Source organism: the organism of the source record quoted next, unplaced genomic scaffold, assembly GCF_019419815.1.
Source record: "Pyrus x bretschneideri cultivar Hongxiangsu unplaced genomic scaffold, Pyrus_bretschneideri_v1 Contig29, whole genome shotgun sequence".
Classification (NCBI taxonomy): Eukaryota; Viridiplantae; Streptophyta; class Magnoliopsida; order Rosales; family Rosaceae; genus Pyrus; species Pyrus x bretschneideri.
The window spans coordinates 3,531,883-3,544,512 of record NW_025999601.1 but is presented as its reverse complement, the minus strand read 5'-3'; the positions used below and the strand labels follow the sequence as shown (position 1 = coordinate 3,544,512).

The following is a 12,630-nucleotide window of genomic DNA, read 5'->3' as shown; positions in this document are numbered from 1 at the left end:
TAGTATGGAAAAAGACAAGGATTGTCTGCCCTTCATTTTCAGTGTCTTTTCTGTGCTTTTTTGTTTGTATGATTACGGTTAAAGCACGTTAACATTTTATATTATTATTTATTTTTATCTTATTATCTTTATAAAAAAATTAATATAAAATGTTAATGTGGCTACTGAATAGCAAGTGGAAGGGTGGTGATCTTTACTTTATAGGTAGTAATAGGCGATTCGGATTGTATGGCTGCTGGAAAGCATAAAGATCGATCAATGTCCAGATTGCAACGCATTAAGATGTCAATGCCCAATAATAAATGTGTTTCCGTGATCACATAAAACAGAAAAGCACGAAAAGAACAGTAAAAATGAAGAGCAGACAATTCTTGTTCCATGGAAAATCCCCACTTGTGTCACAGCGCAGTCTCAAAGATTTGTACTTTGAAAAGTAAAAGACTAAAGAAGTATGATTAGACAACACAAAGTAAAGGATACCACAAATTAATTAAGTATAAAAAAATAAAGTTTGTCCATTTCGACATTTCGAAACTTCTGTACTCTCTCTCCCATCAATTCCCAACGCCCTGTCTCTGTCTCTCTCTCTCTCTCTCTCTCTCTCTCTCTCTCTCTCTCTCGACTCTTTCTTTCCTCACTCTCAAAAACGCACAACGAAGATAGATACTTGCCTCAATCAATGCCTTGTCCGCCGTTAGAATTTTGGAAGCTCTGAGTGCTCCTAATTAATTCTTGGGTCTTCTTTTTTAATACAAATTCTGGTCCGACCAAAATGGGATTTCCCTCCGTAATTTTCATTGCCGGCGCAATTCTGATGTCGGCGGCTGTGGTCCTCTGTAGTTTTCCAGCGACCCTCAGCCTCGAGAGAGCTTTTCCTTCGAACCACCTAGAGGACCTGAGTCAACTCAGAGCTCGGGACAGAGTCCGGCATGGGAGGAAGCTTCAGTCCTCTAATGGCATCGTTGATTTCCCTGTTGAGGGAACTTACAACCCCTTCCGCGTTGGGTAATTTGGACACCTCCTTTGGCACCATTTTATGTAGTTCTGATGTGGGTTTTCTCTAATTTTTTAGATTTGTTTGTGTTTAGATTTGATGTTGTGGATAATGGATTTGCATTTTTAAATTGGGGTTCTTTCCTTATAAGTAACAATTAGTTCCCTGTTGTGGTTTCTTTCCTTATTTGATTCTTTGAAAGTTGTATAAGTTTTAAATTGTTTTCTTCTGCTTTGACTGTTCTCTAAGTTTTATATTCTTAACAGTAATGGGTATTTATCATTAAATGCTTTGGAGGATTGTTAATAATTCTGTGGTTTTTTGTGGAATTTTTTCCCTTATATAGGCTTTATTATACAAAGCTGCAATTGGGATCTCCTCCAAGAGATTATTATGTGCAGATTGACACCGGAAGTGATGTTTTGTGGGTCAATTGCGGTTCCTGCAATGGTTGCCCTGAGACAAGTGGGCTCCCGGTAAACGTGCATTTCCTTACTGTCGACATTCCTATCATGGTTTCAATCTTTTTGAGCTTGTGAAAGCTTAGGAGCCATTTTCTGCGACAGTTTTCGTAAAGGTTGTTTGTAATTCTTACAGATTCAGCTCAATTTGTTTGATCCTGGAAGCTCATCAACGTCACAATTCATTTCTTGCTCGGATCGAAGGTGCAGTCTTGGAGTTCAATCCTCAGATTCTGATTGTTCCACGCAGAATAACCAGTGTTCTTACACATTCCAGTATGGAGATGGCAGTGGGACATCAGGCTATTACGTATCAGACTTGTTGCACCTTGAGACGATTCTTGAGGGTTCTCTGACCCAAAATTATTCAGCTAATGTTGTCTTTGGGTGAGTTATAACGGGTCTTTCCAAGTTAAATAATTGATTTATAATCTTTTATGCATTTTGCTTGAATCTTGAAAGTCATTCCCTAGGATGGTGAAAACAGGTGTAGCACCTTGCAGACTGGGGACTTGACAAAGTCAGATAGAGCAGTTGATGGGATCTTCGGGTTTGGCCAACAGGGTATGTCTGTCATCTCTCAGTTGTCTTCGCAAGGAGTAGCACCAAGTGTCTTCTCCCACTGCTTGAGGGGAGACGATAGTGGTGGAGGTATATTGGTTATCGGCGAGATTGTGGAACCAAATATTGTCTATAGCCCGCTTGTCCCTTCACAGTACGTTCCTTTTGATTATAATTCCACTGCACATCTTACAATATCACCCCAAAGCCAAAAATATTTGGTGGCTTTCTGTTATTTCACAATCGTAGATCAGTCATTACTCATTATAGAAATCCGACTCCATTATAGCATTGTCGTCACCTAAAACCAAACCATTTGGAACCCTGAACAACTTAACTAGTCCTTCTGCATATACTTCTAGAGAAACAAATTAACATGTTGCTCAATTCTGATATGTCAAATTTTAGGGATTTTTTTTCTATTTGATATTGTTTCCTTACTGATGTGTTTTGACTAATCATTTGGACATTTAATATTTCAGGCCTCATTATAATTTGAATCTGCAGAGCATTTCTGTCAACGGGCAGATATTGCCCATTGATACAGCAGTGTTCGCAACATCAAGCAACCGAGGAACTATAGTTGATTCTGGTACAACTTTGGCATACCTTGCAGCCGAAGCCTATGACCCTTTTGTCAGTGCTGTAAGTCTCACTTATGTAATGTGATTTCCTATAATTAGTCTGCTTTGGACATCATATTGGTGCTTAGATGGAAAAAAATGAAAACATCATGCTCTATGACATGTTTGTCTAGTTAATTTTTCTGATATTGAGTTTCACAAAATTTGGGTAAACATAAGTTGAAAAGTTTTGAATTCATACTTTTCCGTGCCATGCAGATAACTGCTTCAGTTTCACAATCAGTGCGCCCTGTTGTTTCCAGCGCAAATCAATGTTATTTGATCACCTCCAGGTTAACTTTCTGAATCTGTTATCTCCATTGTTTTTCCATTCAGTGCTTTCTGTTTTGTAATGATTTTTCTCTAAAATGTATGTGTATTTTATGTTCAGTGTCAGTGATATATTTCCTCAAGTTAGTTTTAACTTTGCTGGCGGTGCATCCTTGATTCTGAGACCGCAGGACTACCTTATACAGCAGACTTCTGTTGTAAGTTTTCCTTTTAGGTATTTCAGTTACCAAGGATTTGCTTGGACATTTCTCTTTCACAAAATGCTGACGAGTTGGAGTGAAATGCATAAGCTTCTTCTAATGGACAATCCTTATGATGGAATCTCCAACTGCATAGTCTTTCTTGACTATTCCTCAGTATACATTCTGCTGCTTTTTTCTTCAACATTTCCTCCGTTAACGGTTGTTCTCCACTCATTAGCATTTAGCACATACATATTGAAAAGTAAAAATGATTTTGTCAGCTATAGGATTTACATCATCCATACACTGCTTGTCCGTTATTAACCTTATGTAGAGCTGTAGTCTTGCTATCTGAATTTGTAGTTGAAATGGGTAAACTTCTTGTTACAGAGTGGTGCTGCAAGGTGGTGCATTGGCCTCCAGAAGATTCGAGGTTCAGGGATAACGATTTTAGGAGGTATAGACACCAAACTAGAAACTTCTCATCGATTAATTAATTTTGCCGATTCTGTACCACTTCGAAGATTTATATTCCCTGATCTCATGAACTTGGTGGGTTCGGTGTATGTTAGAGTTTGAAATCCTTGTATGAGAATTTTTTTTATTACATTTTTGTAACCCACTCTCTCTCTCCCCAATTTTTTTTTATTTTTTATTAATGTGATATTTCTTTTGCCAGACCTCGTGCTGAAAGACAAAATTGTGGTCTATGATTTGGGAGGTCAACAAATTGGATGGACTAACTATGACTGTAAGTTTCCATAATCCTCCTGAAAGAATTTTATGCAATCTATGCACTTGCTATCTAAGTTCCGAGTCTATGCCAGCACTAAACTTTGATCCGATGTATCATCCTTATTAGGTTCAACAACAGTTAATGTTTCTGCAACAAGTAGAAGCGGACAAAGTGAATATGTCAATGCAGGACAGCTAAGTGACAGCCGTTCCTTGCATAATGATCGCTACGAGCTGATTCCAGCATGCATGTTGGCTTTCCTTTCACTTATCATAACTATACAAGGAAACTCGTTTTTATAGCATACGCTTCTAAAGATCTGGGGCGATCATTTCATTCTTTCTTCCACTGTATCTCTTATCTTGCTGGTTTACATTTGTAGGAACCAGTAAGACCGTGTGCATTAGAATAGGTTTGTGTTTCTTCTAAGATTGTTTTCATCAAACATGTAGAATTACACGTCGCCCTGTCGATAGGTTGTAAAATACATTTACATGTAATTGGTTCGACGGGATAGTAGTTTATACGAAACTTCCTTCGTGTCATGCCTTATTTGCATCGGTATATGCTTGTGATTACCTAGATATTATCAAGATGTTAACTATGAAGTTGAAACTAGATTTTTATTCTCACATTTGCTTTAACATGTGATCTTCAGTTCTTTGACAGTGCTTATCAATTGTGCTCATCAGTTTGCAAGTTTTACCCGAAAGCAAGGAGCCTTTTCGGGTAGCAAAGCTAGCTCTTCGTATCGTTGGCATTGTGCACGTTTCGGTGAGTCCAAGCTAGGGATTGGGTTTCCTCCTTTTTTTTTTACCTGTAGGAGGAGAAACAATCTTGACATTGAACTCACCAAAACGTGGAAAAGGAAGTAATTTCGTAATCCTCCTCTTTCCCGCTAGGACGAGGAAAAACAATCCCAAGCTTGGACTCACCAAACATGAAAGTACGTCCATAATCCTCCTTTTTCCACTAACTAGACGTAGCCTTAATGCAAAAATAATACTTAACAAAATGCACAATACACAGGACACAAAACTTGCAAGAACAACCATCACCAATGAGATTCCGATGGCATTTTTTCAGAGAAACAGAAGTGCAAGATTAAGGTCTTTGTGCAACTTAATTCGAAGAACCTCGACAAAACACGCTTCGAAAAGAAAAGAACTTGGAAGAAATACCAAAACTGCCTATATATTTCAGCAGTAGAACATAACATCCTCCGCATTTTGTTTGATCTCGGGCAGGGCTCTGAACCGCACACCACCAGCAACCCCGGCTTTAGGACCTGTACGAGAACCTCGATCAGAATAAACTCCCTCAATGTAGTGTCGTGTGTGATAAGGAAGCAGATGAGCATGGTAAGCAGGAGGAACTGCACGAGAAAACGAAAAAAAAACGTAGACATTAGTAGGGCGCAATCAGCAAACGCGTAATTTGCAAAAAACAGAAGTAAAAAATCTCAGGCAAGTTCGTACCTAAACAGACCGTGCACCTTGCATACCTGAAACAACATATGTTATATTCAAACTGCACTGTACAAGTGCAAAACCAAAACAAAGAATTGAAATCAGCATAAAGGCTAGTACCGTACCCAGAAAAAATATCAAACTGGAAAACAAGCCGCTTAAAGAATCGAGGGAGGTACCTCCGTAGGCAAATAAACAGGTTTGGAAGCACTTCCAGATTGAATGGCAGGCATTGCCACATTCTTTAGCACAACATTGTACCTTTCACGATAATGTTAAACTACCATCTTACTACTTCCGTATTCAGAGTTCGTATATTAAGTACTGATTCAAACTGAAAATAGGCATGAGCATAAAGATCACAAGACAGACTTGAGTTGGTTCAGCGGTTCCGTGGACGCTCCCGAGATTTTATATGTTCTAGTCCCATAAGAAATTGCTACCATGACACCCTTTAAGGCTTTTTTTCACCTGTCAGTAACAGAATGTCACAAGCTTTGTTGAACACAAAATGTTTAATTAAGGAGGAGACTTGAAGAATCCACAAAAACAACTGATAACATGCTAAAATTAAATGCAGCTACCTAAATACGAGCAAATTCACATATACATAACCTATCAGCAGAATGAATAGCTTCTTGTTCCGAAAATTAGCAAATAATTAGAAATTCTGCACTCAACAGATTTGTGTTCTACTTCATCTATATTACTTTAATTCTTGGTAAGTTACCTATCAAAACTGCATTCCGCAAATCAAAAGGAAATGGTGAATACCTTCACACGATCACGATCACGATCAGACAGAGGCCTTGAAACATCTGTTATGTTGAAATATTTTTTCACAAATTCCGTTACTAGGATGGATTCAAAAAAAGATGTGGCAGACACATCTGCAAAATTTGAATAAGAAGTTAGGCAAAGCATTCTTGTTACTTGGCTTTGCATGGTTTCCGAAACAAGGAAATTGGGTGAACCTAATGCCTATATTGAAGGAAAGCCCAAACTGGGTCGGCCTAAGACTCTGGTAATATCGTCTCCAATATTCCAGACCGTCACCAAGCTCACCTTTTGGCCCAAGCGTTGTGGAGAAAAAAGACCTCCCAACAACGGTGTAAGTATTGGTTTGGTACTGAGATGCTTTTATAAAAAGTAGGTATAAAAAAAAACTGAGCTCAAAAAGGTGATTGTTAAACACTTAAAAACAACTTATTTTCATAGTTTTGGATGAAAAAAAAAACTGAAAACGTGAAGCAGCAAAAATAAGCATATTTTCACAGCACAGCAGAATCAGTTTTTGTTCAAAGCACAACAATATCAAACCAGCCCTAACAGTAGAAAATACAACATTCAACATATAATTAGTAACGAAACAAGAAACAGCAGAATGAAAGAAACCATGTCATACGCTGGTTCTAACAAAGAGGTGTTACTTTTCAGATGGTGTGGCTCTAAGAGCAACATCAAGTGCTTGTATAGCCTCTTGAGGCGACTCGTGTTGCTTCCTGCGCAAGAATTATTGTAGTTGACAAAGGTCGGGTTTGTTCCCCAGCTTGAGAGTCACCTTAAACTCCCTATCCAATCTGTAAGTCATTCAAACACACCAAAAGGCAAAAACAAATGATATTCAGAAAACTGCAATAACTATAAAAACATATAGAGATGAAAACAAGACACACAAGCACTGAACTCTCATACAAAAATAGTTATACCTTTTCGAGCGAGAGGAAGAAGATGACCCGTCACGGTAATCTTTCTAAGGTAGCTTGACCAGAAATTCTTTGGATTCAAAAGGCAATGGACCTGCGGTGTAAATGCTTTTCATACCATCATACGCTGGGGTTCCTTGACCTAAGTGTGACTCTTTGTACAAAACAACGAGCTGCTTAATCACATCCCTTTTCACCCTTTTCACTGTAACATCAGGGGTAATTGACACCAATATGCGTAGCCACCAAATGAAACTGTCACTAAATGCACCCCACACCCCCACATCCATAAGACACGAAAAACATAATAATATTATCATTAAAAACCCTAGATTATCAACTGGCAAAGAGACTTAAGAGTTGTCGGCAGATAAAGGAACCAAAAAAATGTATAAAATGAATAATTCCTTACTATTGGGACTAGATTTGTAACGAGATGGATTCGATTCATACCTTAGTTGGAGAATCCAAAACTTCAAGATCGCCATAATATAGAAAGTAGGCAAAAGATTGCATGAGGGTAGGAGTTTGATTACTGGGTGTGGGTGTATTGATAAAATTTAGTTTTATTGTTAATTTCTTCTTGTACTTTATGGTAATTATACAATAGAATAAAAAAGACATTTCACATGCAAAATTTAAATAAGGTGTAAAAAATAGGTTATAAGGGTTCAAATAAAATTTCTCTAAAATTTGTCAAACAACTCTTAGAAGAGGATGATATTCATGCCTTGAATATTCATTCTTGATAAGTAAACGGAAAACGCAAAAATAATATTTAGGGTTAAACACTGTTTACTACCTTGAAGTTTTGTGGTTTTTAACATTTAGTACGTCAAGTTTTTTTCGTCCCAGAGTCATACCTAAAGTGTAAATTTTGGGACAGTCTCATACATCCGTTAGTCAAACTATTAAGTCTCCCGTTAACTGTGATGTGGCACCCATGTGGACAATGACTGGGCGTCACGTGTCATCCATGTGGAAATTAAAAATAAACAAATAAAATAAAAAAATATACATATAATATAATATATAAAAAAAACCTTCATCCTCCCCAAATCCCACTTGTGCCCACCCTCCCATCACCCACATCCTCGTCTTCCCCAAATCCAACCCTTATCCTCTTTGACGGCCCTATGAGCTCGAAGGAGCGTGCCTCACCTACTAGATTTGATGGCAAATCTCGAGAAATCGACCGCAAATCTGGAGAAAAGCAACGGATCGAGCTGATTGAGCTCGACCTTGACCGGATCCGACAACGTCCCATCTGATGGAGGGTGTCCCAGAAGAGCTGGATGTTCTTGGACTTGCCGATGACGTCAAGCATTTTGTTGAAGAAGACGGCGATGTGGGTGAAAAAGGTCTCCATCATGTTCCTGGACATACCGATTCGTGTTGAAAAGGGTCTCCATCATCTTCTCAACAACACCGATCAAATCACCCACATCGCAAAAACCTTGAATCAAACACTTGTAAGTAAACTCATCGGGCCGAATCCATTCCTTTAACTTCAAAACCAAAAATCTCACCTCAACGACGAGCTTCGACCCACACAAATCCTCAACCACCACATTCAAATTCCCTAAATCGTACCAAAATCCAAACCTATTCATGGTGTGAAAGAAATCGACACATTTGTTCAACTCTCTGGCCTTGGCCAGCGTCCTAAAAGCAATCAGAAAAGTCTTGCGATTCACCAAACGATGACGTGCCATCTCATGGAGGGTGACCTAAAAGAGCTGGATGTTCCTGGATTTGCCAATGACGTCGAACACTTTGTTGAAAAAGACGGCGATGTGGGTGAAATAGAGGTGGTGGGACTGGGTGTAGTGGAAGAAGAGGTAGACAGGCCGCCATGAAAGGGGGAAGAAGTTACAGACCTGGAGGAAAAACTCGTGGGTGAGTTGGAAGGCGGAGGAGTTGAGGTTCGAGTGGAGACATGACTCAGGCGAGTTTTGTTGCTAGTAGAGAATGGTGCAGACCCGGAGGAGGTGGGCTGGGTCCACTGAGGATGGAATGGCGGTGGTGACTTGGGTAGGTGCAGAGGAGAAAAGGGAGGGAGGGTCGAGTTGAGGAAAAAGACATTTTTTTTTTTTTTTTTTTTTTGTAATTTTGTAATGTTTAATGTTTAATTTTTTTTATTTATTTTTACTATCCACGTGGGACCCTTATTGACACATGGTGCCCCTTTTATTGTCCATATGGGCGTCACGTCATAGTTAACAGAAGACTTAACAATTTGACTAATAGATGTATGAGACTATCCCAAAATTTACACTTTAGGTATGACTCTGGGACAAAAAAAACTAGATGTACTAAATATTGAAAACCATGAAACATGAGGGTAGTAAACAGTCTTTTGCCCTAATATTTAAAAACCAAGGAAAAATACTTACTGTAAGAGGACACTGAAGAGTCAAAATACAAAGAGGCTTAATTACTTACATCGTAGTGATGGAGATCCATGTCCGCAACCTCCATTAAGAAGTGGTTGGCCTTCACTTGAATCTTCTCCCCAAGAGTTCTGAAACCCAGCCTTGGCGAAAACCTAATGGCCTTGGATGACGCCGGTGTCAGAGCAGTTAATGTTAGCTTCTTCTCCATCTCACATATCAGCGGTGCCTCTGCATCCGGATGAGTAAAACTGGACGAAGCCTGAGCCGGCACCAGTTCGCGAGGATTATTTGTCCTAGGCTCCGGTGTTGGTGTTGGTGTTGGTGTAACCACACCACAATAACCACTCATTCCTTCTGGCCTGCGCTGGCTGGGCCCCGTTGCGAATTGAAATGACGTCTGTGGTGCATCGGTGATTATGGTGGCGTAGTTAGTCCACCATTGACGGCTACTTTGAGACCTCACCTCTCTTGGTGATCCACGTTCGTTGCCACCTCTACCACGATTAAACGACGGGGCTTAGGAGGCGTGCGAGGGGTCCGAATGGCAACCTCGGCCTCGGTCACGGCCACGTTGAGACATTGAGTACCTAGGGTTCGGTTTCAGAGACTGCTCAATCACCAAGCTCCAGGCTGGCCATATGTGGTGTATTCCCAGTTGGGAGATAACCCATTGGCCCTAAATCAAAGCTTCAGGCTAATTTTTGGAGGTGGTGCAAAGATATTTCACTTTATTTTCTTCAGTGGTTTCATTTATGATCATTGTCATCTCGAATATCCTTAAAAATTCAACGACAGGGAGAATTTAAGGTCCCTTAAATGGTAATTCAGTACCATTCATACAACGAGGAGCGTGCCAATTGCTCTTAATCAGGTTAGATAGACCTGAAGTCGTTGTTAGAGATGTGATTTAGGTGTAAAGTTAGTGTGCGTAGTATGCATTCATCCAGACAACTAACTTTCCCACATTCCTACCTAATCACGTGTTTAATTGAATCGGTGACATGTATTAAGAAACATGATTCAATTAACTCATATTCGAGGACAATATCAATAAGATTATCCATAAGTAAAACATACACCAAACTTGAATCCAAGAACATGGAAAAATGTTCACAAAGTAAACCAAAGTTACTAGGGTGGATTCGACCAACAAGGCCATTCATGTCAAAATTCTGCTCTCTCAATGGTGTTCGGTGGAGAAAAATTAGTCTCATATATTGACTATGAGAATGGTACGCCTCAACAACATTGGTAGGGGCACGAACAGGTGCATAACCAATGATCTATTCCATCAAGACGGAAGTAGATTCTGCAGAGTTAAGGTTTGGGAATATTATTCCTTATTCTTGAAGCTTTAGGTCTTAGGTGTCAAGGATCACACTTCAGGCATGATGCCACATCTTGGCAGGCCTTGATTCTACCATATGTTTGTGGTAGTAATCAGATCCGAGAATTTTGGTAAACTTCTGCTTTCTACACTTGTTGCTTTAGGAGCGAGTTAGAAACAAGGAAGGACGAGAAAAGTATTCTCTTAGTTAAAATTCGATCATATTTATAAACTTCATAATCGTGCTCATTCATAGACGTAATCATGGTGTGTTTCAGGCAATATCTTTCATGATTTGGTGGTCTGTAGAAGCGAGCCAAAGAGCCATGGAATCCTCGATTGGGAGGTATTTCCGTTAATAATGCGTCGGGCATAAGTCTTTGAATGAAGATCATGGCGGAGGCTTATTCAACTCTTCCATGTCATTGTTGGCGTCAATGGTTTCTCAATTTCTTGATAGTCCAGCGGAGATTCACGTCTTGTACCCCACATAAAGTGGTTTCTATTATAAATGTCCAAATCAAGAAAATCAAACTTGTGACGGTACGACAATCCACAGAATGGAAGGAACAAGATTGTGATTGGTGCTATGGGAAGGAATCATCCATAAACATCAAAGTTAGAACCTTTGAGTTCTAACACATGGTTTTCATGAAAACGTCGGGTTTTCATAGGTGTATTGTTTTATGAAATCTTCGGGTTTCAAAGGCACTACATTTAAAACTACAGGTTCAATTTAGTTTATGAATGTTTAGTTCATAAAAGAGAGGTTCCTGCAAGAACACAGAATGCAATATACAACTAAGTGCAGTAGATTTGAGTTTCTTCGGGAACTCAAGTGTGAGAGCGTTGGGACTAAGAAAGTGTGTCAACGGTTCAAAGTATAAAAATAAATTATTGAATCGTTAATGTCCAAAAGTGATCTTCAAGTCAATAATTTTGGATTCATTATCAGATTAATGGACTGCATGTCACTTTTAATTAATTTAATAGATCGGGCCATACAGGGTCGATTGTAGAAGCAAAATAATATTAACATATGGGTTAAAATTATTTAGAATGCTAAAATAATAGCATTGGGTCAAAAAATTGCCCCCAAAAAAATAATTGGGCACGGTTAGGTGCCTTGAGTAAAAGGCATGGCCCAAAAAGGACTCGAGTGTGAACTTCAGGTCACAGAATGAAGGAGAAACCCCAGCCTCAGCTAGGTTTCAATTTTTGGACCAAAGGAGGGCACGGGACAAGGCCAGCATGAGATGGCCTTGGGTTTGGCGCGAGGAAACTCAGCTGCAATGGGTTGGCTATCATGCAAGGCGGGTCGGGGTACTGCAAGGCCTAGCAAGCTATGCGGCTTGCTAACGTAGACTGAAGGCCAAGGTTGCAAGCCCTTTGCTGCTACACAAGCCCAGCAACCATAAGGTTGCGACATACGGGTGGAGGGACTCAGCTAAACTGGGCTGGTTTCAGTGTTTTGGGCTTGGGGCTTCAGGCCCTGCCGAGGTGAAGTCCAGGCCGTGGCCTGGTTGCTGTGTCCATAGTGATGATGCGGTAGTGTGCCGCACCATATTCCGTTCCACTTTCTTTCAAAAATCCCTTAGGGTTTAAGAAACCCTAAAATTGCTTCTAATTTAATTTTATACATTGACTCACATATTCCACATAACAATTTAATTGTGCAATGCATGAAACAAATATATGAACATATACAATATATATATATATATATATATATATATATATATCGAAAGGGAAATATAAATGTAAAGGGTTCATGCATCATGGGGAATGTTTTCATGCTTCATGGTTGTTTCAAATATCTTACTTTATTTTAAGCGTACCTGATTGGCAGAAAAAAACAAAAGCCTTTGAATTTGTAGAAGATCC

General features: G+C 39.5%; 1 protein-coding gene and 1 pseudogene across 1 annotated transcript; one reads left to right on the top strand and one right to left on the bottom strand.

The window, feature by feature from the left end:
• Window positions 1–580: 580 nt before the first annotated feature.
• LOC103947746 (aspartic proteinase 36) lies at window positions 581–4,393 on the top strand. The gene is made up of 10 exons (XM_009358698.3): window positions 581–1,005; window positions 1,341–1,470; window positions 1,592–1,842; window positions 1,943–2,170; window positions 2,499–2,661; window positions 2,859–2,932; window positions 3,031–3,127; window positions 3,503–3,569; window positions 3,792–3,863; window positions 3,975–4,393. Exons 1-10 carry the CDS (start codon window positions 773–775, stop codon window positions 4,148–4,150), a joined length of 1,491 nt encoding a protein of 496 aa, XP_009356973.2. The 5' UTR covers window positions 581–772; the 3' UTR covers window positions 4,151–4,393.
• Window positions 4,394–5,324: 931 nt separating this feature from the next.
• On the bottom strand, window positions 5,325–9,768 carry LOC108867267 (annotated as a pseudogene).
• Window positions 9,769–12,630: the final 2,862 nt, after the last annotated feature.

Excerpts from the sequence above, each read along its gene's own strand:
- LOC103947746 (XM_009358698.3), top strand. The coding sequence starts at position 773 with ATGGGATTTCCCTCCGTAATTTTCATTGCCGGCGCAATTCTGATGTCG. Across the intron at positions 2,933-3,030 it reads TGTTATTTGATCACCTCCAG|TGTCAGTGATATATTTCCTC; the intron begins GTTAACTTTCTG and ends TTTTATGTTCAG. Across the intron at positions 3,570-3,791 it reads AGGGATAACGATTTTAGGAG|ACCTCGTGCTGAAAGACAAA; the intron begins GTATAGACACCA and ends TTCTTTTGCCAG.